This window comes from Microcaecilia unicolor, chromosome 1 (assembly GCF_901765095.1).
Source record: "Microcaecilia unicolor chromosome 1, aMicUni1.1, whole genome shotgun sequence".
NCBI lineage: Eukaryota > Metazoa > Chordata > Amphibia > Gymnophiona > Siphonopidae > Microcaecilia > Microcaecilia unicolor.
The window spans coordinates 612,290,673-612,318,117 of NC_044031.1; the positions used below are offsets into that span (position 1 = coordinate 612,290,673).

Consider the following 27,445-nt stretch of genomic DNA (forward strand, 5'->3'; position numbering starts at 1 on the left):
GCAGTGAAGGATTTAAAAGGTACTGGAGGGATTGGGAGAATGAAGTTAAGAGACTCTTGAGTGCTGGGAGACTTCAACTGGTGGGACTTGGGGATCCCTGCCAGCCACGAACCAGCTGTGCTGTTACTGGGTGAGCCTGAGCTCAAAGTAGGTGGGCTACACCACTGGATGGCAATGCATATCCCTTGGTTCCATCTCCCTTACAAAATATTTCCCTCTCTTGTGAAAGAAAACTTGTAATTAAAATTATCCAGTGACTCCTTTTCTCAGTATAGGCTGATAAGCAGCACTACAAATCCCAGCATGCAATGTGGTAATCAAGTCTAGACTAACCTTTCCTACGGAGAGGGAGGGAACCCATAGCGCAAGGCAATCCGAGTGTGTCAGCTGCTTCCAGAACTGTTCTTTGCCTGAGTTCAAGATGATCAGTTAAAGGGTCATTTAGTAACAGCATTAGCAAATGACCCACATAGGAGGCAATTCTGTAAATATAGCCACCTCCATTTTGGTGCCTTGATACCATGTGGTGAGAGCCTGGGCACCCAGATACCGTAACAGAATACTAGCGTAAGCAGCATCAGTGCAGTCATAGATCTGGTATAAATGTGGGTGCCCATATGCAGCAAAGGCGCATGCTAATTTATTTTCTGTAAGTTGTCCACATAAGGGGGAGTTCTGCCCATGCCCCTTCCATGCTGTACCCATGTGAAAGTCCCCTTGCATTTATGCATGCTTAGGCGTTCTGCTACTGCTTATGCACATAAATGAACACTTACAAAACTGTCATAAGCGTTACGTAGATATGAGCTCCCTCTTATAGAATTACCTTTTAGTTTTTGTGTAACTACAAATTAAAACATACTGAAAGCGAGATTTAAAAAAAATCCTTCCCCACCCCCAAATTATTAGTCAAATTGTTAAAGCGGAAGAAAAATGCCAGAGCAAGTTTTTAGAATGCAACGTGGATGCCGAAACATCAATTCCCCATCCCTTCCATATCAAAGTCCAGTCCATAATAGGAGAACGAGGAAAATTGCTGAGACACTCAAGGTCAAGTAGCTTTTTTTCACGTTTGTCGCACTGCTGTAATTGCACAGGTCACTTTGGCAACAGTTAACAGATGTGCCAGCCACCCCCACATCAATATTGGTTGGAACGCAAATTCTGGCGCAGGATTTGGACATGGAGAAGCTGGTGTAAGAACCTGGTTCAGCAAAGAGAAAAGAAAATGGCAGAGAGGAATCGGGTTATTAAGAGGGATTTCCATTTCTTCACATTCTTGCTCAGATATTATTATTATTAACATGATTTCTATTGGACCAGCTGATGTATGAACACATTACAGACATATTCAAGATTTCATCATTGTCGAACCTTATAATCTAGTCAAGACAGACAAGAAATAGAAACAGAGAGCACAGAAGGGACTTAGAGGTAAAACAGGGAAAGTGGCTGGAAGAGCTAAACCAGGTGAATTATAGGTGGGATTAATCAAGGTCAGGGCAACTGAAAGTGTGTGAAACTGCAAGAAATGAAGGGGCCCTTTACTAAGCCACGTAAGTGTCTACGCGCGGCCCAATGCACGCCAGAATGGAGCTACCGCCCAACTACTGTGTGGCTCTTGCAGTAGTTTCATTTTTGGCGCACGTCCGATACACTCATCTGAAAAATATTTTTTATTTTCGGGCGCGTGAAATGAATGCGCGCCAAGTAGCATTTGATGCGTGTAGGTCATTACCACCTGGATTCTTTACCGCTAGGTCAAGGGCTGGCGGTACAAAATGGACGCGCGGCAATTTTGATTTTACCGCACGTTCATTTTCAGCAAAAAAAAAAAAAAAAGGCCTTTTTTACAGGCATGCTAAAAAATGGATCGGTGCGCGCCCAAAACCCACGCCTACACTACCGCAAGCCATTTTTCAGCGCACCTTAGTAAAAGGACCCCAAAGTCTCTTAAGACGCTGTGTAAAATTGTGAGTGGGGCTATAAAGAAAGGTAAGTTGATGTGGTTCACTTGAGGACAGGAATCTTGTTAGTGAAACTGGGGAAAGTTGCAAGAAATCAGGATTCAACCCCACAGCCAATCTAGAAGAGAGAGAACTGGAGACTGGTGTGATGAATAAGATAATACAATGCAATGCTATTCTACTGACCATCCAATACCCACAACGTGTTACAATCTATGGGGAAAATATCCCACATCAACACATACAGAATATCAAATCATTGAATACATATCATAGTCACATAATATGTGATGGTAGAAAAGGCCAGTATGGTTCATCTAATGTACCAGTACCATATTTAAACAAATTTGTGATAATCAGCAAAAGGTATACAATGGGTCATCCAGTGTAGGTTAAGATGGTCTTAACATAGTTTCTTCTGAGGTCACAGACACAACACAAATAGCATAGAGTGACTTTTCAAAGCTGGTAAATTCTAGTTCTGCAGAAGGTACAGATGCAAAAGCTAGTTGGCACAGAAACCCTGCAAAACTTGTAAGATGTGGGACTTGGTGTCAGATCCAGATGTTCAAATATGGCTGCCAAAATCAACAGCCTATAATTCTGTATTTTACCTAATGTAACCAACTTGGTAAGGTCTTCATGATCCCACTCAATATTGAAGTGAGCCTCTCCTGTATGTCCATAACAGACTCTTACCCCATGTGTGTGTTTTCCATTGGGGTCATAATTATATCTAAGGCCCAGGTGTGCAGTTAGAATGTTTTTATGTAAGCACTAACTCACAGTCTGTTCATGTACAGACCTTTGGCACTGGTAGAAGATACTACTACTACTTATCATTTCTATAGCGCTACTAGATTACGCAGCACTGTACACTTGAATATGAAGAGACAGTCCCTGCTCGACAGAGCTTACAATCAGTCCAGAGTAAACATGAAAGCAACCTACCTCTGGACTGTACTTTTTAAGACCCAGTTTGATCACTTTAAATAAATTGAACTTGCCCATAGGGAAGAGCCTTTATTTTTGTAATTTGTTTTATAGTACAGAGTCTATACTTCTGCTTTTGTATTCAGATAGACACCTATACATCTGCACCTCAATTTAAGCACCTATAGCTCTGATAGATACTCAGACAGACTCCTGTGCTTCCATATCAGCATTCAGGGGCAATCATATAAGGGGAAAGGGGGATGGAATTTGATAGACTGCCTTGTCAAACTGGTTTATACATTAAACACAGGTACTTATTTTATACCTGAGGCAATGGAGGGTTATCTTAGGCCTCATAGTGATATTCCTTAGCAATTTCCTTAATCTACAGCTACTGAATTTGGAAGGACAGCCTGATGACCTGTTCAAGCCAGTATCTTGTGCCAAACTGTTTTCACTTTGTAATGATAGATGTTCAAACTAGGGTTGCATTTTGATTAAATATTTTAACCACAATTAAACTCATGATTAAAGGACTGATATCTCCCTATCTTTCGCCCTCATGTCCAACATCTCTCCTTCTCTCTTCCTCTCTCCTGTTGTCCAGCATCTCTCCCTCCCTCCTCTTCCCTCCACCCCATGCCCATTATCTCTCTTTCTTCCCCTCCATCCTTCTCCTCTGCCCTCCCCCAGTCCAACATCTCTCCCCTCCCTCCCTTCCATTGTCCAGTCGCTCTCCCCTCCACCTCCAGTCCAGGTCCATCATTGCTCCTCCTCCATCCTTCCCATTGTTCAGCAAATCTCCCTCTCCCTCTCTCCCCCTCCCAGTGTGTGGCTTCCTTTCCTCCACTCCCTTCCCCCCCACCCAGGATTCAGTATCTCCCCCGCCTCTCAATCCCCTCTCACCATGGTTTACTTCAAACTGGTCTTCTATTGGTCCTTGGTAGCAGCAGCAGTGATGCACAATGCAGCCTGCTCCAAAGTTTTCCCTCTGACCCATTTCGCCTCTGCCTTGTCTTGCCCCCCCCCCCCCCCCCCCCCCCCGACAGGTCAGAGGGAAAGCTTTGGAGCCAACTACAGGCAGCATATATGTATTGCTGCTACTGCTGGGGACCAATAGAAATCAGTTTTAAGGAGGTTGAGAGAGGGGGAGTTATTGAATTGTGGGCACATGGAGAAATGCTAGATTGTATTAAGGTTGGATGGTGAGAGTGGAAGAGGGAGGGAAAGATGTTTGGAGAAGACAGGACACCCTGCAGTGTAATTAATTTTATTAGCCACAATTGTCTGTTTTAATTGTGACTGATGAATAACATGTTAAATCACAGCATTAACAGCTATTAAACATGAAGGCTAATTCAAACACGTTGAAGTTTTCTTATAGCTGTCCCCCAATGTGTACCTTTGAATAACATTATCTTGGAGTTATTTCAGTATCTCTATGTTAGACATATTTAGACCTGTGTTTGAAATTCACTTCATACAATGAAAACCACTTTAGGTGGGTTCTGTTTAACTGATTATGAGCTTTGCTAATGCAATTTTTAGAAATGGAGTTAACTCAGGTTTAGGTGTGAAGACCTATGCAAGCAGGACTTTTTGGTTTCTTATTTTTAATTTTGAATGTGAAAGCCTCACTGAAAGGAGGTTCCAGTCCCCTTGAGCTTATAAAGAACACAGTTGCCCTAGTTGAAGTAAAACCAGAAACACAGTTTGCACGTGCATGTTTTGTCAGTAATGTCTTAACTGTTTTGGTTTTGGGTGGCTTAAAGGTGAGCACTAGACATTAAGGAGGAGTTGCTCTGAATGTGTCCACTGAGGGCCCTTTGGACACCTCTCCCTTCCCCCACCTTATTCTACAGTCTCCCTTTCCCAGGGCTTGCTTAGTAGGGAAATGGGACTTGATATATACCGCCTTCCTATGGTTTTTTTTTAAGCAGTATACATAGTATATACAGGTGCTTATTTGTACTTTGGGCAATGGAGGGTTCAGTGACTTACCCAGAGTCACAAGGGGCTGCAGTGGGAATTGAACCCAGTCAGTGGCGTACTGAGGGTGGGGCGGTGGGGGCGCTCCGCCCCGGGTGCACGCTGCTAGAGAGCTGCAGAGAGCAGTCGTGCACCTGTTGGCTCCGCTGGTTCCCTGCTTCCTCTTCCTAGGTTACTTCCTGCTTCGGGGCAGAGGGAGTAGGGAGCCGCACGGCTGCTCCCAGCAGCTAAGAATGCACCCGGGGGGGGGGGGGGGGTGCATATTGGGCTGCTTCCTCCCCTTGTGCCTGCCTAGAGAGCTGATTGCTCATGCGAGCTGCATGAGGCTGTGCAGAGACCCTTGCAGTTTACAAGCAATTGATTCTAGGCAGACACAAGAGGAGGAAGCAGCCCGATATGCAGCTGTTCACTCTCTTCTCCTCTTATCTTGCTGCACCATATGCCTTCCTACTACTACTACTACAAATCATTTCTACAGCGCTACCAGTCGTATGCAGTGCTTCACAATTGAACATGAAGAAAAGACAGTCCCTGCCCAAAAGAGCTTACAATCTAAATCAGGACAGACAGACAGAACAAATAAGTGATAAAGGTAGGACAGACAGGACACATAGGGAAAGGGGATTATTGAAGAGAGGAAGACAAGATAAAGGTTACGAGCAAGTGACAAGTTAGGAATCAAAAGCAGCATCAAACAGGTAGGCCTTTAGCCCGGATTTGAAGGCGGCTAGGGATGGAGCTTGACGTAATGGCTCAGGAAGTCTGTTCCAGGCATAAGGTGCAGCAAGATAAAAGGGTCGGAGTCTGGAGTTAGCGATGGAGGAGAAGGGTGCAATTAGAAGAGATTTGCCTAGTGAATGGAGTTCCTGGGAAGGAGTGTAGGGAGAGATGAGGGTGGAGAGGTAGTGAGGGGCTGCAGAGTGAATACACTTATAGGTCAATAAGAGGAGCTTGAATTGTATACGGAAACGGATAGGGAGCCAGTGACGTGACTTCAGAAGAGGGCTGATATGGGCATAGCGACTTTGGCAAAATATTAATCGTGCAGCAGAATTTTGAACAGATTGAGCCTTCCTGAACTGGTACGTCATGCTCCATCTCTGGCCGTCTTCAAGTCTAGACTAAAAGACCACCTTTTTGATGCTGCTTTTAACTCCTGACGCTTACTCACTAGTTCAGTACCCATATTTTATCATTCCTACCTTAATAATTCCCTTATCTCTTATTCGTCCTGTTTGTCTTGATTAGATTGTAAGCTCTGTCGAGCAGGGACTGTCTCTTCATGTTCAAGTGTACAGCGCTATAGAAATGATAAGTAATAGTAGTAGTAGTAGTTACAGTGCAATTTCAGCAGGGAACAGGGAGAGAGAGTGAACAGTGTAGCTTTTCTGTGCCTGCACTGGAGTCAGACTCTTACTCTGGGGACTTACCATCACCTGTCATGATAGCCAGCACTGTCAGTAGCATCAAGCAGGCACTCCTGAGTCCTGGTACTAGATCTGAGTGGGGGGGGAGGGGTCATAAGCACCAGCAGCACAAGGGGAGGTGGGAAGTCACGGTGGTACCAGGAGCACACAAGGGTGACCCTGGGGGGGGGGGGGGGGGGGGGCGGCATCAGCTGTGCCTCTCTGCTTTCACTTCTGGAGCACATGGGAAGTGAAAGGAGTGAGTGCGCTGTGCAGGGGAAGACTCTCGGAAGTAAAACCCGGACGAAAACTGTCACAAACAAAAATCACCTGGACACCCCAGCAGTTGCCAGAAAGGAGGACATGTCCAGGAAAACCAGGACACATGGTTACCCTAGGCACAGACCTTTGTATGCAAACATTGTATTTGTGACAAAATAAAGCAGCAAACTATGTATCAAAAATTAGGTCTACGGCCATCATTCTGGCTGACATTGCTCCTCACGGAACATCCTCAGCTCTATGAGGATTTGCCCCTGAATTTTGCATAGGGCTCCCATCTCCTGTTGCATGTCCCTGCACAGGCCTGTGACTTGCATCAGGAGCTGGCCTAGGGTGGCTGTAGGGATGGGCTCACTGATAGGCGTGCTTTCGGGTGGGAGGGCTTGCTGCAGTCACATGCTGTATTGCTGCCTGGGTGGGGGCTCTTCCCCCTCCAGTAGGGGCCTGTCCCTCCAGGGTTCCTCCTACTGGTCATCCCCCTGCTGGGTGTGGCCCTGTCATGGGATGAGGAACACCTCCCAGGGGCCAGGGTCTATTACTCTCAGCTGGTTAAATGCGATATTCAAAACATACAAGTGAATAATGCTGTCAGCGCTCACGTTTTTATGCAAAAATGGAGAAGGAAAAAGACCTTATAATACTATGACAATTTTCCATAAGGAACCCCCGCTTTAGCGGCTGTATTATGCACACAGTAAAAATTATTAATCTTGGGTCTTAAAAAACTCCTTTACACAAAACACATCATCCATTTAATGGTCCTCATAAACAAGCACTTATCTTAAATAATACTCATGAAACTTATCTTTGAAGTGCTATGTCTATGTATTCAGCGGTTCAATCTCGGCCGCAAAACAAACAGCAGTGCAGTCCCTATGGACCCGTTTCGCATCTGCTTCCTGTGGAGACGACACTACGCTTGCATTCCATGTTAACTGACAAAAGAACGCTCCCCAGCTGCAGAGTGCTATGGACCCGTTTCACATCTGCTTCCTGTGTAGACGACACTACGCTTGCATTCCATGTTAACTGACAAAAGAACGCTCCCCAGCTGCAGAATGCTATGGACCCGTTTCACATCTGCTTCCTGTGTAGACGACACTACGCTTGCATTCCATGTTAACTGACAAAAGAACGCTCCCCAGCTGCAGTGTGCTATGGACCCGTTTCGCATCTGCTTCCTGTGTAGACGACACTACGCTTGCATTCCAAGTTAACTGACAAAAGAACGCTCCCCAGCTGCAGTGTGGTCTCCAGAGGAAGCAGATGCAAAATAGGTCCATCGGGACCGCACTGCTGTTTGTTTTCCTCCCAAGATTGAACTGCTGAATACATAGACACGACACTTAAGATAACATGAATCAGTATTATTTAAGATAAGTGTTTGTTTATGAGGACCATTAAATGGATGATGTGTTTTGAGTAAAGGAGTTTTTTAATACTCAAGATTAATAATTTTTTACTGTGTGCATAATACAGCCGTTAAAGCGGGGGTTCCTTTTGGAAAGCTGTCACAGTATTATGAGGTCTTTTTCCTCCTCCATTTTTGCATAAAAATGTGAGTTGACAGCATTATTCACTTGTGTGTTTTGAACTATTTCATATTATTTGAAGTGAAGAGGAGTTTGTTTTTCACTAAGTGCGATATTCAACACTAAAGATTATGAAAGTTGGGTTTGGCTCAACTGTGGTGAGCACTTTTGAGACTAGATGGCAGGGAACAAGTTTATGACTTTGGGCACACAGTTCTTACATCTGTCACTAATTCAGATGATGAATACGGTGTATGTGGGGCAGTGGCGTAGCCAGACTGCCAATTTTGGGTGGGCCTGAACCCAAAGTGGGTGGGCACAACATTTTCTCTCTACCCCCCCTCCCCCAGCAAAATTTAGTCACACTTTTCAGTGAGCTTTCAGAGGCCAAAACCTCCTGCCTCAGGTCAGTATAATGCTGTTACGGTATCCTCTCCTGACCTAAGGAAGGAATTATTGGTCTCTGAAACTTTATTAACACAGGTACCATATTACTTTATCCTAAATTAAAAATAAAATTATTTTCTTTACCTTTGTTGTATGGCCATTTACTTTTTCTCATTGTGTTGCTCCCAGTCTCTAGATTCTGCTTTCCTTCGTCTTTCTCTTGCCAGGGTTTCCTGTCCATTCATCACCTATGGCTTTTCATCTTTTCCTCACCCTTGTTCGCCACATGCCCCTTCCTCTTATTCTCCAGTCTTTCCCTACTCTGTCCTCTCCCTCTTTCCATCCAGCAGCTCCCCTCTTTCTCTCCCCATCCTTACAGTGTCTCCCCTCTTTCTTTTGCATCCAGCGTCTCCTTTTTCTCCCTACCCTTCCATCCAGTGTCTTCCCTCTTTCTCTCCTTATCCTTCCACTCATCTACCCTCTCTCCTGATCCTTCCATCTAGTGTCTCTATCTCCCCTCTCCTTCTATCCAGTGTCTATCTCTCTACCCTTTTCTGTTCAGTCTCCTCCCTCTTTCCACATCCTTCTAGTTTCTCCCCTTTCTCTCTGCATCCTTTCATCCATCTCCCCTCTTTCTCTCCCTATCCTCCCATGTCCAGCAGCTCTCTTCCCTCTAGTCCCTTCTTCCTCTTCCTTCCTTGTCCAGCAGCTCTCCAGCCCCTTCCTCCTCTCCATCCCATGTCCAGCAGCTCTCTCCCTTCCCTCTAGTCCCTTCTTCCTCTTCCTCCCTTGTCCAGCAGCTCTCCAGTCCCTTCCTCCTCTCCCTCCCATGTCCAGTAGCTCTCTCCTTTCCCGCCAGTCCCTCCCATGTTCCAGCAGCTCTCCCTTCCCGTCAGTCCCTTCTTCCTCTCCCTCCCATGTCCCAGACGCTCTCTCCCTTTCCTCCAGTCCCTTCTTCCTCTCCCTCCCATGTCCCAGCAGCTTCTCCCTTCCCTCCAGTCCCTTCTTCCTCTCCCTCCCATGTCCCAGTAGTTCTCTCTTCCTTCCCTCAAGTCCCTTCCTCCTCTCCCTCCTATGTCCCAGCAGCTCAGCCACTTTCCCCCCAGGCCCGCGAATCCACATCCTTCCCGCACTGTCGCTGCCCTTTTGTCCCGCCGAGGCAGCATTCAGCGTTTCCTTCCTGCTGCCCTGTCTTCTCCCCAGGCTCCCTGCAAGTGGAATCGTTTCCTTTTCGGCCGTCTCGCTGCGTTGCCATACACACAGGCAGCTTCGCTCCTCCCCCGCCGCGTCCATTCTGGCCCTCTCTGATGCACTTCCTGTTAGGGCCGGATGAACGCGGTGGGGAGGAGCGAAGCTGCCTGTGTGTATGGCAGCGCAGCGCGATGGCCGAAAAGGAAAACGATTCCACTTGCAGGGACGATGCAGCGGAGCCTGGGGAGAAGACAGGGCAGGAAGGAAACGCTGAATGCTGCCTCCGCGGGACAAAAGGGCAGCGACAGCGTATGAAGGATGGGCGGGCCTGGAGGGAAAATGGGTGGGCCTGGGCCCGTCCAGGCCCACCTGTGGCTATGCCCCTGATGTGGGGTTAGGACTGAGTCAGTGCTTTCAGACAGATGGCACTGGGTTTGTTGGGTCATTCATGGGGCATGCTAGGCTTACAGCTGAGGAAAAAAAATGCCAAACTGGGAGCCTCAGAGAGGAAGGATGCATATCAGATACTAACAATATTCTCAGAAGGGTTTCAAAGTACCTTAAGTGGAGGAGTAGCCTAGTGGTTAGTGCAGCAGACTTTGATCCTGGGGAACTGTATTTGATTCCCACTGCAGCTCTTGTGACTCTGGGTAAGTCACTTAACCCTCCATTGTCCCAGGTACAAATAATTACTTGTATATACTATATAAACCGCTTTGAATGTAGTTGCAAAAACCACAGAAAGTTGGTATATCAAGTCCCATTCCTTTTCCCTTTCCCTTCATGGGTAGGCAAAACAGCCCATGGTTAAAGAATTCTGTTTCACTGTATGGAAGAGGTGGTTTCGCTGAAATTTGAGTGACAAAAATAAATTGGGACCATTGGTGGCCCATGCCAGGATCACTCTTTTCAGAAAATGTGAATTTTGCTACAGGCTATAATTCCTAAAAAGGAGACTGGGAAATACAATAACACCTCCACTTTGTCAATATCCATTAAGAGGCACCAAAGAAAGTTAAATATCATTTTGTGTTGCAAAATGATACTACATTTAAGCCTTTCTAGGTTTAAATCCAGGACCTACCTCGTGAAAAACCTCTCCTTTTGGTACACAAACCCCCAGATTCTATAGAGTGTGCCTAAAGATCGGCGCCAAAATTGGTGCGGATTCTATAACAATGCGCATAATTTAACAAGCTTAACAAGCTAATCAGCGCTGATAACAGCACGTAACAAGCAATAATGAGCACTACTTGGCATTGATTACAATTTAGGCGCACAACTTGCTAAGCATATTCTGTAACAATGTGCAGGCAAAAGGGGTGTGGTTATGGGTAGGGAAATGGGCGTTTCATGGGCATTCCAAAATTTCTGCACCTAGTTATAGAATATGACCCAGTGCATCTAAATCTACATGCTTGGGATTTATGCCACATTTTCATTGGTGTAAATGGAGGCACATAGATTTAGGCGCTGAAATATGAACTTAGCCTATTCTTTAATCGGTGCCTAAATCTAGGCACGGATTATAGAATACGCTTAGTCGGCATTGATTTCAGCTCTGATTGTTTTAGGCGCCATATATATAGAATCTCCTCCTAAATGTGTGGCATAGTCCTACCTTGGCATATTCATCCCTCCCTGTCTTTATAAGCTCTGCATCGTTATCTTTTGTTGTTGTGGATACTCACCAATTCCTCCAGATGTTGTTGTGGTCATGCAGTACGAGGCAGAGTCATCACATTTGGTTGGTTGCAGGCATTTCCAGTTGCTCGATTGATTATCACATGTGAAGCATGTCAATGAATGAACTGTAATGAGAAAAATATTCACCTTAGAAGCAGACATTGTAGCCAACTGTTCCAGAGGAACTTAGGAATCAAGGAGGTTTCAGATATCCCGGGCTAACTTTTCTCTGGCTAGCGAAAAGTGCTATTATGGCTGGCTTGGATGCCATATATAGTAATTAGAAAACTTTAAGAAGGGGCCAGTATTTAAGTTTGTGGTGCTAGGTGCTGATGTGAAGGTCAATTCTATAATTGAGTACATGCATAAGTGGCACCTTAATTAGCATTTATGCAAGTAACTAAGAGCTAATCTATAAGGAGGCATACACATGGGCAGAGCATGGGAGAGACATGCATGTGGCACCAACTTACATGACCCTTTTCTCTGAACTGTTATGATTGGGGTCAGAACCCCTCTCAAACTTTTTCCTGGTGGTCAGCTTAGCTGGCTTCTGTTTCTTTTGTCTGTCCTGTCTGAGCTGGCTCTGTCTCCCTGTGCTGGCAGCTTCCAGCAGCATGACTCTAATTGTTTCACTTTACCACAGCTGTGTGGGTGGACTGAGTTAGCTCTACTTCTCTTTGGGTGTACTGGCTTCAAGTGCTTCACAGTTTTGCATTGGTGTGGGTTGGGCCTCTCTGGTTCAGTGTGCTGTTGCATGGGGCTAGGGAGTGTGACATCATCAGGGAGGGCCTTGATAAGGAAGTGGTGTTGTTTCCTTCAGGGCCTTTTGCAACAGTGGCGTTTGCTTCTGGCTACTTGCTTTAGGTCCAGGTTAGTTTAGTGCAGTGTCCACTTGTGACTTGTGTGTTTGACTTCCCTGTCTTTTCCTTTTGCTACGTTGTGTAGCACTGCTGTTAGTGCAGTGCTGGAACTTGGTGCTGGGAGCACCCTTGTTAGTAAGTGTTTAGGAAGCACCTTTTGTTGTTTGGGTATTTGGCTTTCCTGCTTGTTTCCTTGTGCTTTTCCCGCTTTTCCTCGTGACCTGTGTTTAGCTGCTGTAGCTGGGTGCTTAGGAAGCACCGGGGTGAGAACCCATGTTTAGCTGCTGCAGCTTGGTGCTTAGGAAGCACCAGTGTTAGGTCTGGCATTTGTCTTCCCTTCCTTTTCCCTTGTGGCTTCCCTGCACATCTGTTAGTGTAGGGCGTAGGGGCACCCCTGTTAGTTTCTGTTAGGAGCACTGCTGTTAGTGGAGGGCTTAGGAGCTTTTCTGTTGGTGCTGGGCTTAGGAACACTTTTGATCACTTTAGGAGTTAGGTGCACTTCAGTTACAGCATGTTCTAGTCCTGGTCCCTGTGTTGTCCAGTAAGTCCTGCCGGCTACTCGAACCCAGGAGCTCAACTCCTGGGGGGCTTAGTAGCTAAGTGCAGGTGAAGCTGTGTGGACCAGTCCGGTGTGCTCCAGTCCAGTCCTGTGTCCTCCAGTCCGGGGGGTTCAAGTCCTGTGTCCTCCAGTCCGGGGAATTCCAGTCCAGTGTTCCAGTCTGTGTGTTCCGGCTCGCTGGGCGGTGGCAGCAGTCCCTGTCGGTGTCGGTGTGCTTGCCCAGTGTTGATTGGTGGGTTTTGCCTGCTGCTGTCGCTCCTCGTCAGCAGCCCAAGGGCTCACGTTTGCTCCAGAGCCCGGCCCCGCGGGCTCTGAACCTGAGAACCTGACAGATTGCGAAGGCCATGAGCTCGGCAAGAACCCCCGCCCAGCTGATCCAGCTGGGGTCCAGCTCCGTCATTGTGCTTGATCCTTCTATGACTCTTCGTCAGTATCGTGGGAAACTTTTGTCTCATCCTATTTTGAAGAAGACCCCTGAAGCGGCAGCTGAGAGAAAATGTGTCCGGTGGCTTGGAATTGCTGAAAACCCAGTTTCAGATATGGACCCTTTTATCACGCTCACTGACTATCGCCGCAGCCTTGTCTTGAATCCAGCTTTGTGGGATACTCCTGAAGCTGTCGCTGAGAGGAGACGTCTTGGGAATTCCACGCTCTGGGCCCAGCAGGGGTCCAGTTCATTTCAAGTGGCGCGTCCACTCAGGCCTTGGAGTCCGCTCCAAGGGACACTTCGAACTGAGCCGCCTATCCCAGTTCAGGTGGCGCCTCCACTCAAGTCTCCGAGTCCAGTCCGAGGGACACTTCTGACCGAGCCTCCGATGCCAGTTGAAGTGGCGCTTCCACTCAAGCTTCGGAGTCCAGTCCGTGGGACGCTGCTGACCGAGCCTCCGAGTCCAGTCCAGAGGGCGCTTCAAACCAAGCCTCCTAGTACCAGTTTGGATCCCAGTTCCAACCCCATTTTTGATCTGGATCCGTTTCTGACACTCCAGGATTACCGGGTTGCACTTTTGTCTGATCCAGCCCTGAAGAATACTCCTGAAGCTGCAGCGGAAAGAAGGCGTGTCTCCTGGCTTAGGTTTGAAGAAAACCCAGTTTCTGCTATTGATCCCTCTACCAAGCTGTTCTTTTACCGCTTCCAACTCCTCTCGGAGCCAACCCTGCGGGATACTCCTGAAGCCCAAGCTGAAAGAAGGTGGCTTCCTGATTTTTCCCGACAAACTTCTGAGTCCAGCCTGAAGGGCTTTGTCTGCCAAGCTTCTGAATCCACACTGAGTTCCAGCCCAGTGCCTGAGTCTGTTTTGAGTTCCAGCCCAGATGCTGAGTCCAGAGCGAGTTGCAGCAGTGGCAGCCAAGATGCTGAGTCTGGATTGAGTTGCAGTTTCAGTCAAGATGCTGAGTATGGATCGAGTTGCAGTCCCAGCCGGGATGCTGAGTCTACACCGAGTGATGAGTCCATGATGAATGCTGAGTCTGGATCGAGCTGCAGTTCCAATCAAGATGCTGAGTCTGGATCGAGTTGCAATTCCAGTCAAGATGCTGAGTCTGGATCGAGTTGTAGTTCCAGTCAAGATGCTGAGTCTGGATCAAGTTGCAGTTCCAGTCAAGATGCTGAGTCTGGATCAAGTTGTAGTTCCAGTCAAGAGACTGAGTCTGGATCGAGTTGCAGTTCCAGTCAAGATGCTGAGTCTGGATCGAGTTGTAGTTCCAGTCAAGATGCTGAGTCTGGATCGAGTTGCAGTTCCAATCAAGATGCTGAGTCTGGAGCGAGTGGTAGTTCCAGTCAAGATGCTGAGTCTGGATCGAGTTGCAGTCCCAGCCGGGATGCTGAGTCTACACCGAGTGATGAGTCCATGATGAGTACTGAGCTCAACTCCTGGGGGGCTTAGTAGCTAAGTGCAGGTGAAGTTGTGTGGACCAGTCCGGTGTGCTCCAGTCCAGTCCTGTGTCCTCCAGTCCGGGGGGTTCCAGTCCTGTGTCCTCCAGTCCGGGGAATTCCAGTCCAGTGTTCCAGTCTGTGTGTTCTGGCTCGCTGGGCGGTGCCTGCAGTCCCTGCTGGTGTCGGTGTGCTTGCCCCGCGGGCTCTGAACCTGAGAACCTGACATGAACGTTTGGCTGCTGACATATGGTGGTTTTGTCAAAGGTAGGAAGATTTGATAGAACTAGTTTTGTGTTTGTGCTGTTTGGGTTGGCACCATTTATTCCAGAATTTGTAGAGAGATTTGAACCCAGGCTTCCATGGTTCACAGCTCCCTGCTGTAACCATTAAGCTACTCCTCCAGGACAGGAGATTTCATTTTATTTTATTTTGGAGCACTATTTATAAATATTTTATTTTATCTGTGCTTTTAAATTGTATATTTTTGATTGTGAATGTTTGTGAGCTGCTGAGTACATTAGGATCATGCAGGATATAAATATTGTAAATAAATAAATAAAATAACAACTTTGGTATCTGATTGTACCTCACCTTCATCTCACATTTGGAAAAGGCGAGTAATCAACTCTAAACATCTCAGAATTACCAAGATAACTTAAAAAGGGATGAGGGGCACTAAGGTTTTCTTCAAGTTTGTGTCCAGGGGAAAAAGCTTAGTGGAAAAATGAAAGAATTTCAAAAGTACCAGAGGGAAGGGCACGCCGGAAAGGAGTCAAACACTGTAGAGAAGGGGAGAGCAGCCCTGAGCTATCCATAAGGAGAGGGAAAGCAGGGAAAGAGAAAACTAGATTTCAACTCATGATCATTTCTGCTGTGTCTTATCACTCTGCAAATTCAGCAGCCCTGCTCCTGGAGGAGTAGCCTAGTGGTTAGCAGGGGCGTAGCCAGACAACAGATTTTAGGTGGGCCTAGGCAAGAAGTGGGTGGGCACCAAGTGTTCTCCCCCTCCCCCCCTCCCGCACCACCACCAAAAGAAAAAAGAAAAAAAATCTGGCAGGAAAATGCTTCTTTCCACCTTGGCAGTCTGCAGCAGGCATGCGCTGAAGAGTAAGCATGTGCAGGTGCCAGTATCAAAGAGAGTAGCGTTTTCATTACCATCAGGGGGAGGTCTTCAGCTGGTGGAGCTGGGGATCCCCACCAGCTACCACTAAACGTGTGCTACTGTTGGGTGGGCCTGAACCCTAAGTGGGTGGGCCCTGGCCCACCCAGGCCCACCTGTGGCTATGCCACTGGTGGTTAGTGCAATGGAGATCCTGGGGAACTGAGTTCAATTCCCACTGCAGTTCCTTGTGACTCTGGACAAGTCACTTAACTCTCCATTGCCCCTGGTACAAAATAAATACCTGAATATACTATGTAAACCGCTTTGAATGTAGTTGCAAAAACCACAGAAAGGCGGTATATCAAGTCCCATTTCCCTTCCCTTCCTCTACTCATCATGTCTATAGCACTACTAGACATACACAGCTCTGTACACATTCCGCCGGAATATATATATCGCACCTAGTGTTCCATGGCAAAATCCAAGCGTATTCTATAACAATGTGTGCAACATAATTGGTGTTGATAACAGCACTTAAGAAGCAATAATGAGCACTAATTGGCAATAATTAGAATGTATGTGCACAACTTGCTAAGTGTATTCGGAAATTCTAATGTATGCAGCCAAAAAGGGACGTGGCTATAGGTGAAGAAATTGGTATGTCATGGGAGTTCCAAAATTTACACGCACTGTTATAGAATATGGCCCTCTGTTCCTAAAAAAAGTGGAGGAGTGACCTAGTGGTTAGGGTGGTGGACTTTGGTCCTGGGGATCTGAGGAACTGAGTTTGATTCCCGGCACAGGCAGCTCCTTGTGACTCTGAGCAAGTCACTTAACCCTCCATTGCCTGCCGCATTGAGCTTGCCATGAGTGGGAAAGCGCGGGGTACAAATGTAACAAAAAAAATAAAAATAAATCTATGCGCTGGTATTTACGCCATGTTTTCCTTGGTGTAAATGGATACGATAATTCTAGGCACTGGGATATCAACTAAGTGTGTTCTATATACTGTGCTTAAATCTAGGAGCTGCTTATAGAATATGCTTATGCGGAAATTTGTTCCTTGTGGATTTTTCAGGTGCCATATATAGAATCTGGCCCATTGCATGCACAATTTAATTGATTAATGAGCAAATTACTGCTGATAATTGGTGCTAAATCATTTATCAGCACTCAACCCGTACATCTATGCAGACGATGTCACAATATACATCCCGTTCAAACAAGATCTAACCGAAATCACAAATGAAATCAAAAACAGCCTCCAAATAATGAATTCATGGGCGGACGCATTCCAACTAAAGCTAAATGCAGAAAAGACACAGTGTCTCATCTTATCTTCACAATATAACACAAATTAACACAATACCATAAACACCCCAGATTACACCCTTCCAGTCTCTGACAGTCTGAAAATTCTGGGAGTCACAATTGATCGAAATCTCACACTCGAAGACCATGCGAAAAATACAACAAAGAAACCTTTCTTCCCAAGGGAAATATTCCGCAGCCTGGTACAATCGATGGTGCTAAGCCACCTAGACTACTGTAATGCCATTTATGCTGGATGCAAAGAACAAATCATTAAGAAGCTCCAAACTGCTCAAAACACAGCAGCCAGACTCATATTTGGGAAAGCGAAATACGAAAGTGCCAAACCCTTAAGAGAAAAACTACATTGGCTTCCATTAAAAGAACGAATTACATTCAAAGTTTGCACCCTGGTCCACAAAATTATACATGGGGAAGCCTCGACCTATATGTCAGACCTTATAGACCTACCTACCAGGAACGCAAAAAGATCAGCACGCACATTCCTTAATCTCCACTACCCCAACTGTAAAGGACTAAAATACAAGTCCACATACGCAACCAGTTTCTCCTACATCTGCACACAACTATGGAACACACTACCAAAAGCCATAAAAACAACGCAAGACCTAGCTATCTTCCGAAGGCTACTGAAAACTGACCTGTTCAAGAAGGCATACCATAAACAACCATCCTAATTTCTAAATAATAAGACTGATTGCGAACTAGACAGGACAGAACTCTTATCATTTGACTGACTAACCTCACCGCTATTAATGAACAAGCACAACCACTTTAATCCTAATGTCTAAAATGTTTTTTTCTATAATTGATGACTCAACATATGTTACAATCCAATCTATTACTCAGGAACTTATATGAATACCATAACGTATTCTACTTTACCATTTATGTACGCACCTTAATGCAATACCATTTGTAATTCTGTTAACCGGAAATGGCAATCGCCATTACGGCAAATGTAAGCCACATTGAGCCTGCAAATTGGTGGGAAAATGTGGGATACAAATGCTATAAATAATAATAATAATAATAATAATTGGCCTTAATTGAAAATTACGTGTGCATTTTTAGTCATACATAAATTTTACATGTGGTTCCAAAAAGGGGGTGTGGCTATGGGTGGGTAATGGGTGTTCCTAGAATTTATGCACGGTATAGAATGAGGGGAATTAGGGGGATCCACGCATAATTTTGACATAAGGATTTACACTAGAGTTTACTTGGTATAAATCCTCATATCTAAAGTTAGGCACTAAGGGCTAGATTCTATATATCACACCTGAAAATTTGGCACTGAAATGAAATTCGCCTAAGCACAATCTATAAAGTACACCTTCATTTTGGCATACTTTATACAATAAGCCTAAATTTTTATAACCCTGCACATAGTTTTCCAGATCAGCCCCAACCTAATCTCGCCAACCTCCACTCCCAATTCTGTTCTGACTTAAATACCAACCTCCCATCCTTCTCTTTCTATCTCTCCTTAATTTTATCCCTCCGTACCCTTTTCTCCCAAATTACACTGTTCTATCCTGTCTACCCTCTTTTATCCTAGTCATATATTATCTAGCTCAACTTTTCATACACTACTAAGCCCGACTTTACGTTGTGTTACTACTGTTTTATTGAAAATTCTATTCTTAACTTTGAATTTCAAATTATTATGTAAGCCGCATTGAGCCTGCATTGTGTGGGAAAGCGCGGGGTACAAATGTAATAAATAATAATAATCACCTTGACCCACCCATTCCATGCCTATAGCCACATCCCCTTTTTGGCTGCACGTATTAGAATACACTTAGTGGGTAGTATATGTGAATTCTCATTATTGCCAATTAGTGCTGATAATTGCTTGTTAACATCCAATTAACAGTGTTGATTAGCTTGTTAAATTCTGTGCAATATTATGGAATACACGTTAATGCATGGAAATTTCGGCATGATATGTAGAATCCTGGGGGTAAGCATGTTCTATAAATGGTGCCTAATTTCTAGCACTATTTATAGAATATTTTATTTATTTGTACATTTGATATACTAATAACAAAATAGAGCAAGCAAACTATCTCTGTTGTCCAGATAACCTTTTAATAGGTAGAGGAAAAGACTTCAGAAACTCTACAACAGCTGGTCCAACTTATAACAGGACCGCTAATTGCTCTGCTCTGCGTGGCCAATTATTCAACTCACGCTGGCGAGAATCCTCATCAATCTAAATCCTCTAACTCACTAGCACTAGCAGTAATATATTTTTACATTTTTACATTTTTTCTACATGCTGTGCAGTGTATAAGTAGAAAGAATACTTAGCTGTGGCTATGCTATGTTGTAGAAACTCTATGTTGTAGAGTTTCTGAAGTCTTTTCCTCTACCTATTAAAAGGTTATCTGGACAACAGAGATAGTTTGCTTGCTCTATTTTGTTATTTGTATGTTCAAACAAAGGCAAGCACCAAGGGTACATTTGATATACTGCAAATTAGATCCTTGACAGACAACTAGGTGGTTTACAATAGCCAGATGTGCTTAGCATGTTATTATTTCAGCACCACTTATAGAATTTGGCCCTATATGCAGGTACTTTCTCTGTCCTTAGTGGGTTCACTAAGGCATTTTTTGTACCAGGGCAATGGAGGGTTAAGTGATTTGCCCAAGGTCACAAGGAGCTGCATTGGGAATTGAACCCAGTTACCCAGGATCTCAGCCCACTGCACTAATCACCCTCCTTGGTTTTAGAAGCCCTAGTCATGGGGGGGGGGGGGGGGGGGGGGGCTGATCTATCCCTCAAACTTCCACAAACCAGTTTACAAACCAGCCTGCACTTTCTTCCACTTTGTTTTAAAAACAAATTGTGTGACGTGAAAACCTTGTTCACTTTTAGATCCCTTCAGAGCAGGGTGTGGACTCCCTGCCACAATCTACTTAAAAGAATGAGCACAAAGAGCTCTGTTTTATTAGGATCTTGGCTTGAATCTCTAAGAACAGAAATTATAACCTTTCCACCGTCGGTCCCCATGGTAAGGTGCAAATTGTAGTAAAATAAAATGATCATTTTTAGTAGCTATTTTGTTGCACCAACAGTCAGTGGGTGAATTACCAATAGCTGCTCAAAGGCATCACTCTGAAATGCCCTATTAAGGTTATATTTTGGCATTATAAAAATGAAAAATAACATTGCTTTACTTACCTGTCTTCACAGAAAGGGCTGCAGCCAGCAGGCAGAGCAGAAACAGTTTCATGTCAGCTAAGGCTTTTAATCTATCTCTAGTAGTTTTGGCTTCTTCTGTTAGACACACACCAGTTTCTCCTTAGAGTACCTTTAAAGGACCTTTTCAAGGAGTAGGAAAAGGCCACACCCTGGGTGTCACATGACACAAAAGGGATTGGTTCTGTTGTCAAGGTGGAGAAACCCACAATCCAGGGGTGTGCTGGTATTAACAACAGGCTCTTTCTCTGGAGGTAGCCAGCTCTGCAGTTGGAAGGGCCAGGGGTGGCTGGGGAGCACCACTTGCCTCTCTCTCCTCCCTCCCTTAGTGCGGGCACAGCTAGGCATACCTTTGCTGGCAGCCAATAAATAGACTGCCACCGCTCCCAGGTCTTGCTCTGAGCAGCATGCTGGAACTTCTCTCACATGCTGGAGAAGTCCCAGCCTGCTGCTCAGAGCTGGAAACAAGGAGCAGGGAGCAGCAGCAATCTATTTACTTGGCTGGCAGGGCTCAGCATCCCCACCAGCAAAGTAAAAGAGAATTCAGCAGGGGGCCCAAGCCCACATTTTGGGAGCCAGTTGTTAAAGTAGCCATGGAGGGCCCTACTTTAACAACCGGCTCCCAAAATTCTTAAAAACTTAACAACCAGCTCTTGCGAGCCTGTGAGAGCCTGCTCCAGCACATCACTGCCACAATCTATCTATACAAGTCAAATTTACTAAATTCAGCATCTTTATTGGAAGAAATTCCTGGCACACCTACATAGCTGATAACTATTTGAACACTTTGGCACATTTGAGTCTTACAACTACAGGTACATGTGGACATATGACATGGTTTATTAATGTCTGCAAGGATTTTGTTTAACCATAATTCATGGTGTTTGGAGGGGGACTAGAAACAGGGAAGACAAATTTTTGTTCCAATTTCTAAAAAGGGTTCCAGAGGTGATCTGGGAAATTATAGACCGGTGAGCCTGACGTCAGTGCCAGGCAAAATGGTAGAGACTATTATGAAGAACAAAATTACAGAGCATATACATAAGCATGGATTAAAGAAACAAAGCCAACATTGATTTAGTGATGGGAAATCTTCCCTCACCAATCTGCTACATTTCTTTGAAGGGTAAATAAGCACATGGATAAAGGTGAGCCAGTTGGTACTGTGTATCTGTATTTTCAAAAGGCATTTGACAAAGTACCTCATGAAAGACTCCAGAGGAAATTGGAAAGTCATGGGATATGAGGTAGTATCGTATTGTGGATTAAAAACTGGTTAAAAGGTAGAAAACAGAGAGAAGGATTAAATGGTCAGTATTCTCAATGGAGAAGGGTAGACAGTGGGGTTCCCCGGGGGTCTGTGCTGGGACCGCTGCTTTTTAACATATTTATAAATGATCTACAGATTGGAATAACAAGTGAGGTAATTAAATCTGCTAATGACACAAAGTTATTCAAAGTTGTTAAATCACAAAAGGATTGTGAAAAATTGCAAGAGGACCGTACGAGATTGGGAGACTGGGCATCCAAATGGCAAATGACATTTAATAAATAAATAATGTGAGCAAGTGCAAAGAGATGCATGTGGGAAAGAGGAACCTATGTGACACAAGATTCCACATTAGGAATCATCAACCAGGAAAAAGATCTAGGTGTTATCGAAGATACATTGAAACCCTCTGCTCAGTGTGCAGCAGCGGCTAAGAAAACACATAGAATGTTAGGAATTATTAGGAAATTAATGGAAAACAAAAATGAGAATGTTATAATGCCTTTATATTGCTCCAACATGCAATTTAACTCTGGAATTGGTTGCCAGAGAATGTGGTAAAAGAAGTTAGCTTAGCAGGGTTTTAAAAAAAGTTTGGATAATTATCTAAAGAAGAGTCTATAAGCCATTATTAAGATGAACTTGGGAAAATCCACTGTATGTTTCTAGGATAAGTAAAATAAAACCCATGTTACTATTTTAGGATCTTGACAGGTACTTGTGACCTGGATTAGTCACTTTTGGAATCAGGATACTGGGCTTGATGGACCTTTGGTCTGACCCAGTATGACAATACTTATGTTCTTATGTTATTAAGGTACTGCTGTACCAGAGAGCACACAATTTTTATATGTATGCCACAGGGGCAGCTCTGTCCCCTTCCCACAAGTTGTTTTTACCGCACTTGTTTCTAGGTTAGAAATAAAGATGCAGTAAATACAGCTAGTACACTGGAGTCACAATTTATTTATTGGGATTTATTTACTGCCTTTTTGGAGAAATTCCCCCAAGACAGTATGCAGCAAGAATAAACTGAACATAGGTAATAAACAATTACGGCACTAAAAAAAACATTCAAACTGTGTGAATTACAATATAGCATGCTGCTTAGAATGTCACCACAACACACATTAAAACATAGAGGGGGTCGATATTTAAAGGGATTTAATTGGCCAGAAATGGCTCCCAGCTACTTAAATCTCCTGTGTGTTGGTAAAGGCTCCTGCAGTAATGGCCATGTGCTAATTGTGAAATCAGCATGTGGCCATGATAGAAAAATATGGCAATGTGGATATTTTACTGCCGCACTAGAAGTGACAACAGCACAGGCCACTTTCTGCATGGCTTGGTAAAAGGTCCCCTTTATGCGGTGTCACTTAGGCGGTTACTTCCTGAACATAACACTTTGGCGGAAAGCCCAATGTGGGCTTCCGTTGCTCCAATTTGGAACTATTGCTGGCCCAATGTGGGCACTGGTAGTAGTTCCAGCCCCCAGCACGTGCCATTTCCCGTGCTGGGGAAAATAGGGCCCAATTTTTGTGCATGGCAGCGTCACAAGCTACTTTGTTACCACCTGGTTAGTACAGGAGCCCTTACCGCCACCTGAATGGGTGGTGGTAAGTGCTCTCCCCAGCATGGCCTCGCAGTAAGAGCAATCTTACCGCATGGCCACGTATTTTTGCAGCCTTTTTACTGTTGTGTTAAAAGGACCCTTTAACTTCTTAAGAGATTTCTGGCCACATAAGCCTGGAAATTCAATACCAGTGCCCGGACATGGCCTGGCATTGAATATCGGGGTATAAGGCTGCTGCAGGCTAAAAAAAAACAAACAAACCTCATTGCTGCTGGCTGAGTATCTGCCCATAGTGGGGCCCTTTTACAAAGGCATGGTAGGGCATGCCAAATCGGCCCTACTGCCGGGGTAGTGCAAGAACCTGGAGGTAGTTCTGAAGTTGGCACATGCCATTTCCTGCGGTAGAAAATCATTTTCTATTTTCAACCACGGGGGGCGTTTCTGGTGGTAATCAGCAGCACAGTCACATTGTTGCACGCTGCCCGACTACTGTGGGGTTAGCGTGTGATCCCTTACCACCAAGTAAATAGGAGGCGGAAAAGGCTCATGCGGTAAATGACCAGGCACTAATTTTGAACTTAGCGTCTGGCTACTATTGCCATATATAGAAACACAACTTTTTGGCAGACGTGCTAAGAGGTGACCTGAGCATGCAGGAAAATCACACACTATAAGTAGGGTAGGCCACCTTTTAGCATGTGTTTGTAAAAGAGCCCGCAGAGTACATCGTTTGCAGCCTGTGGCTCTGGAGAGATAGTAAGCAAACATAAATGGGTTAAAAACAATGGTAAAATTGCATTGAGGGTTTTATAATTAAAAATGAAAAAATTACAAGAGGTATTTTAATAGGATGTAATACCCAGACCTGCCAAGTCTCCCACTTTTGCAGGTCATTTCCTGCTAAGAAATCGGGATCTCCTGCTGAGTAGCCTCCCGTCCAGCGACAGCAGGAAGTGCCATTAAAAAGCACCATCTCCTGCTACCGCTGATCCCACAGCAGCAGGAGATAAAAGGAGTGTCCTGTGCAGCTGGACGGGGAGACCACTGCTGTAGCCGCTGGGGGCGGAGAAATGGGCAGAGTTGTGGGTGGAGTTGGGTGGAGCAATGGGCAGGGTGGGGCGCAGATCCTAAATTTCCTGCTCAGTGGATCGGCCCCCTTGGCAGCCATGAATACCTCTCGTAGAGAATGTGTGTCAGGCCTAGGGAAGGGGGAGAGGGAAATTGCATGCTCCCCTTGGTAATTAATGTGAATGTGAAAGTGAGCATAATGAGAGAAATTTCCCATGGTGCTGGCTCATTTCAGTTCAAAAAATATATCTTCATTGTTTTGATATGCTGGCATCATGTTCAGGGGTCCTTTTACTAAGGCGCGCTAATGATTAGCACACACAAATTGATAAGATGCCCATTATATTCCTAAGAGTGTCTTATCATTTAGCACACAGTAATCATTAGCACACCTTAGTTAGAGGATCCCTCAGCAATTTAGAATTGCCTTTAGAATTAAGGTTAACACGAAATCATCTTTGTTTTCATAAGCTAATAAAAACTCATTTCTTTTGATTGTATCTGCATGCACTTTGATGAACTGAGGTATTTTTATGGTAATGATTATTTGTCAGAATGATGTTACTTCCTAGGGTTGCCTATGCATACCACCATAGGATCCAGCTTTCTGAGTGTCAGTAGTAGGTGCTGAGCACCCACAATATTGCGCAAATTCCTTCATTGTGTCCAGGGAGGGGTAATTTGTATTGTGTTTGTATTGTGTTTGGTACCTTCAATCATTTTGAAATGTTGGTGCCATTCATGCCGCCAAATGCATATATATTTACTGTGGTCTTTACAAAAAGCTCAGTGTTCAGTGAGCCTTTTGTAGAATACCTTACAAGTCTTGAATATCGTAAGATGCCCCTTTTTTAACCTTGACACGCTACAGAAAATTGGATTTTTTTTTAGAGCTGCCACATCAGAGGCTAGATTTACCAATGTGCACTACCCTGTAAGCATATCCTAATAGTATTAATATGTTATCAGTAATTAGCTTCCTTTACATAAAATAGGATACGGTAAATACTATTCACTGACACACATTAGCACACGTGAACACAGTACAGCACTTTAACTAGTAGATGACGGCAGAAAAAGACCTGCATGGTCCATCCAGTCTGCCCAACAAGATAAACTCATATGTGCTACTTTTCGTGTATACCTTACCTTGATTTGTATCTGTCATTTTCAGGGCACAGACCGTATAAGTCTGGCCAGCACTATCCCTGCCTCCCAACCACCAGCCCCGCCTCCCACCACCGGCTATGCCACCCAATCTCAGCTAAGCTTCTGAGGATCCATTTCCTTGGAACATGATTCCTTTATGTTTATCCTACGCATGTTTGAATTCCGTTACCGTTTTCCTCTCCACCACCTCCCGTGGGAGGGCATTCCAAGCATCCACCACTCTCTCTGTGAGAAAATACTTCCTTCATTTTTTATGCTTTGATTTTTATAGAAAGAGTATATAACCAAATGTTACTTATCTTGGATGATGAAATATATGCATTATCTGATGTCTTTTTTACAGTAATAATGATCCAATCTCCCAACGGGGGAACCCTGTTTCGCCTACAACAGGCTGCTTCAGGGGAAGTTCATTTACAATTAAATACATCCAAGATATATTCTTCACCACACCGGTCTCTGCTTGGCACTTTTACAAAATGGCGATCCGCTTCTTTTCAAATGCACCAGTTTTATACTCAGCATGTGACGCCCAATGTTAATGACGCACAACCGTGCCAATTATGTAAATTTTCAAAGAAAGGCTTTCTATGGAAACATTTAGTCCATTAGGAATTACTGATTGTAATGTAAATATCCACCTTTGTTCTTTCTGTCTAACATAGAGGCATATTTTCAAAGCACTTTGGGAGGCTAAGTTCCATAGGTTTCTATGGAACTTTGGGAGGCTAAGTGCTTTGAAAATGAGCTTGATAGTAACATACATAGTTACTATGTTAGCTGATAACTGGTTATATCGTGCAATATAACCGGCTATCCACTAATATTCAGTGCATCGCTGGCTAAGTTTGGTAGCCAAATTAGGCCACTGAAATAGCAGGTATATCTTTTGGCCGATTTAAATTTAACTGAATATTGGCTGGTTATGTTTAAACTGGCCAAAAATAAACCGGATATTCAATGTCAGTCACTGGAACAGCCTGGCATTGAATATCTGGACTCAGCACCGACCACGATAGGTAGCCTGGCTAACTCCCATGGTCTGAATATCAGGCCCATAGTTTATATGGCCAGCAACACCAAAATGATAAGGAAAGATCATCACGGTTTTTGTTTTATGATCTATTTATTTATTGATTTTAAACTTTTAACGAGAGTACACTTGTCATATGCAATACAGCCAGGTAAATAATACAAAGGAGGGAAAATTACAAACAGTTTTTGTTTTAATGAGAAATATTTTGATATAGCCTTTCCAAGGGATAAGTTGCTATTGTTGGCCTTCCTTCTGGTGTATCCTGCACACCAAGCACTGAGGGTATTTCCAGCCTGGGAATCTTTCTATTTACCCTCAAGCAATTCAGATGAAAAGGTTTATATATCCTTTGCAAAGAAGGAACAGCAGCTCAGGCATTTTCCATTTGCAATTCAAGTAATGCTGTCAGTGTGATTCCTTGCCCTTGTGACTTGCTGCACTTGGCAAGATAAAAAAAAATGTGGATTGACAGCATCAGAATTATGTTTAAATAAGTTTATTAAATAGACATAAAGCAGGTAAACAAGTCTTGCAATACATGCAAAAAACATAATGTTTTTTTCTAGAACAATGAAAAACAAGCAAATTGCGCTTACAGCATCCCCTCTTCCTCAAACCCAACTAGAATTACTTCCCCCCCCCCCCCCAGATACTCCCCACCCTAGCCTCTCCCATCCCCTGGTTCCCCCATCCCCCCAATAACATAGTTCCTCCCCCCTTTCTTCTCAAGCCCCTAAACAAATACATCAGAATAGGAGCGAACAATACTTAGCAATATAAGCAATAAAACCGACACAAGATCAGGTTATTTAAAAGACTGGAGCAAACTTGCATTTGAAGAGTATCTAGATAGGGGTCCATAACTTAAGAAATCGTTTTTTCACCATATCTTAGTGCCCTCAGCTAATCTCTCCATAGTCAAAAGTTCATGCATCTGATTCCTCCATTGCATGACAGTTGGTGGAGTAACTTTAATCCACTGTAGTAAAATGCATTGCTTTGCAACCAGAGCG

The 27,445-nt window shown here is 44.5% G+C and overlaps 1 protein-coding gene across 1 annotated transcript; it reads right to left on the reverse strand.

The window, feature by feature from the left end:
• Nucleotides 1-833: 833 nt before the first annotated feature.
• On the reverse strand, nucleotides 834-20,484 carry LOC115480815 (lymphocyte antigen 6E-like). Its single transcript, XM_030219739.1, has 3 exons — nucleotides 20,298-20,484; nucleotides 11,382-11,501; nucleotides 834-1,204 (listed from the first exon to the last, which is right to left on the reverse strand). Exons 1-3 carry the CDS (start codon nucleotides 20,347-20,349, stop codon nucleotides 999-1,001), a joined length of 378 nt encoding a protein of 125 aa, XP_030075599.1. The 5' UTR covers nucleotides 20,350-20,484; the 3' UTR covers nucleotides 834-998.
• Nucleotides 20,485-27,445: the final 6,961 nt, after the last annotated feature.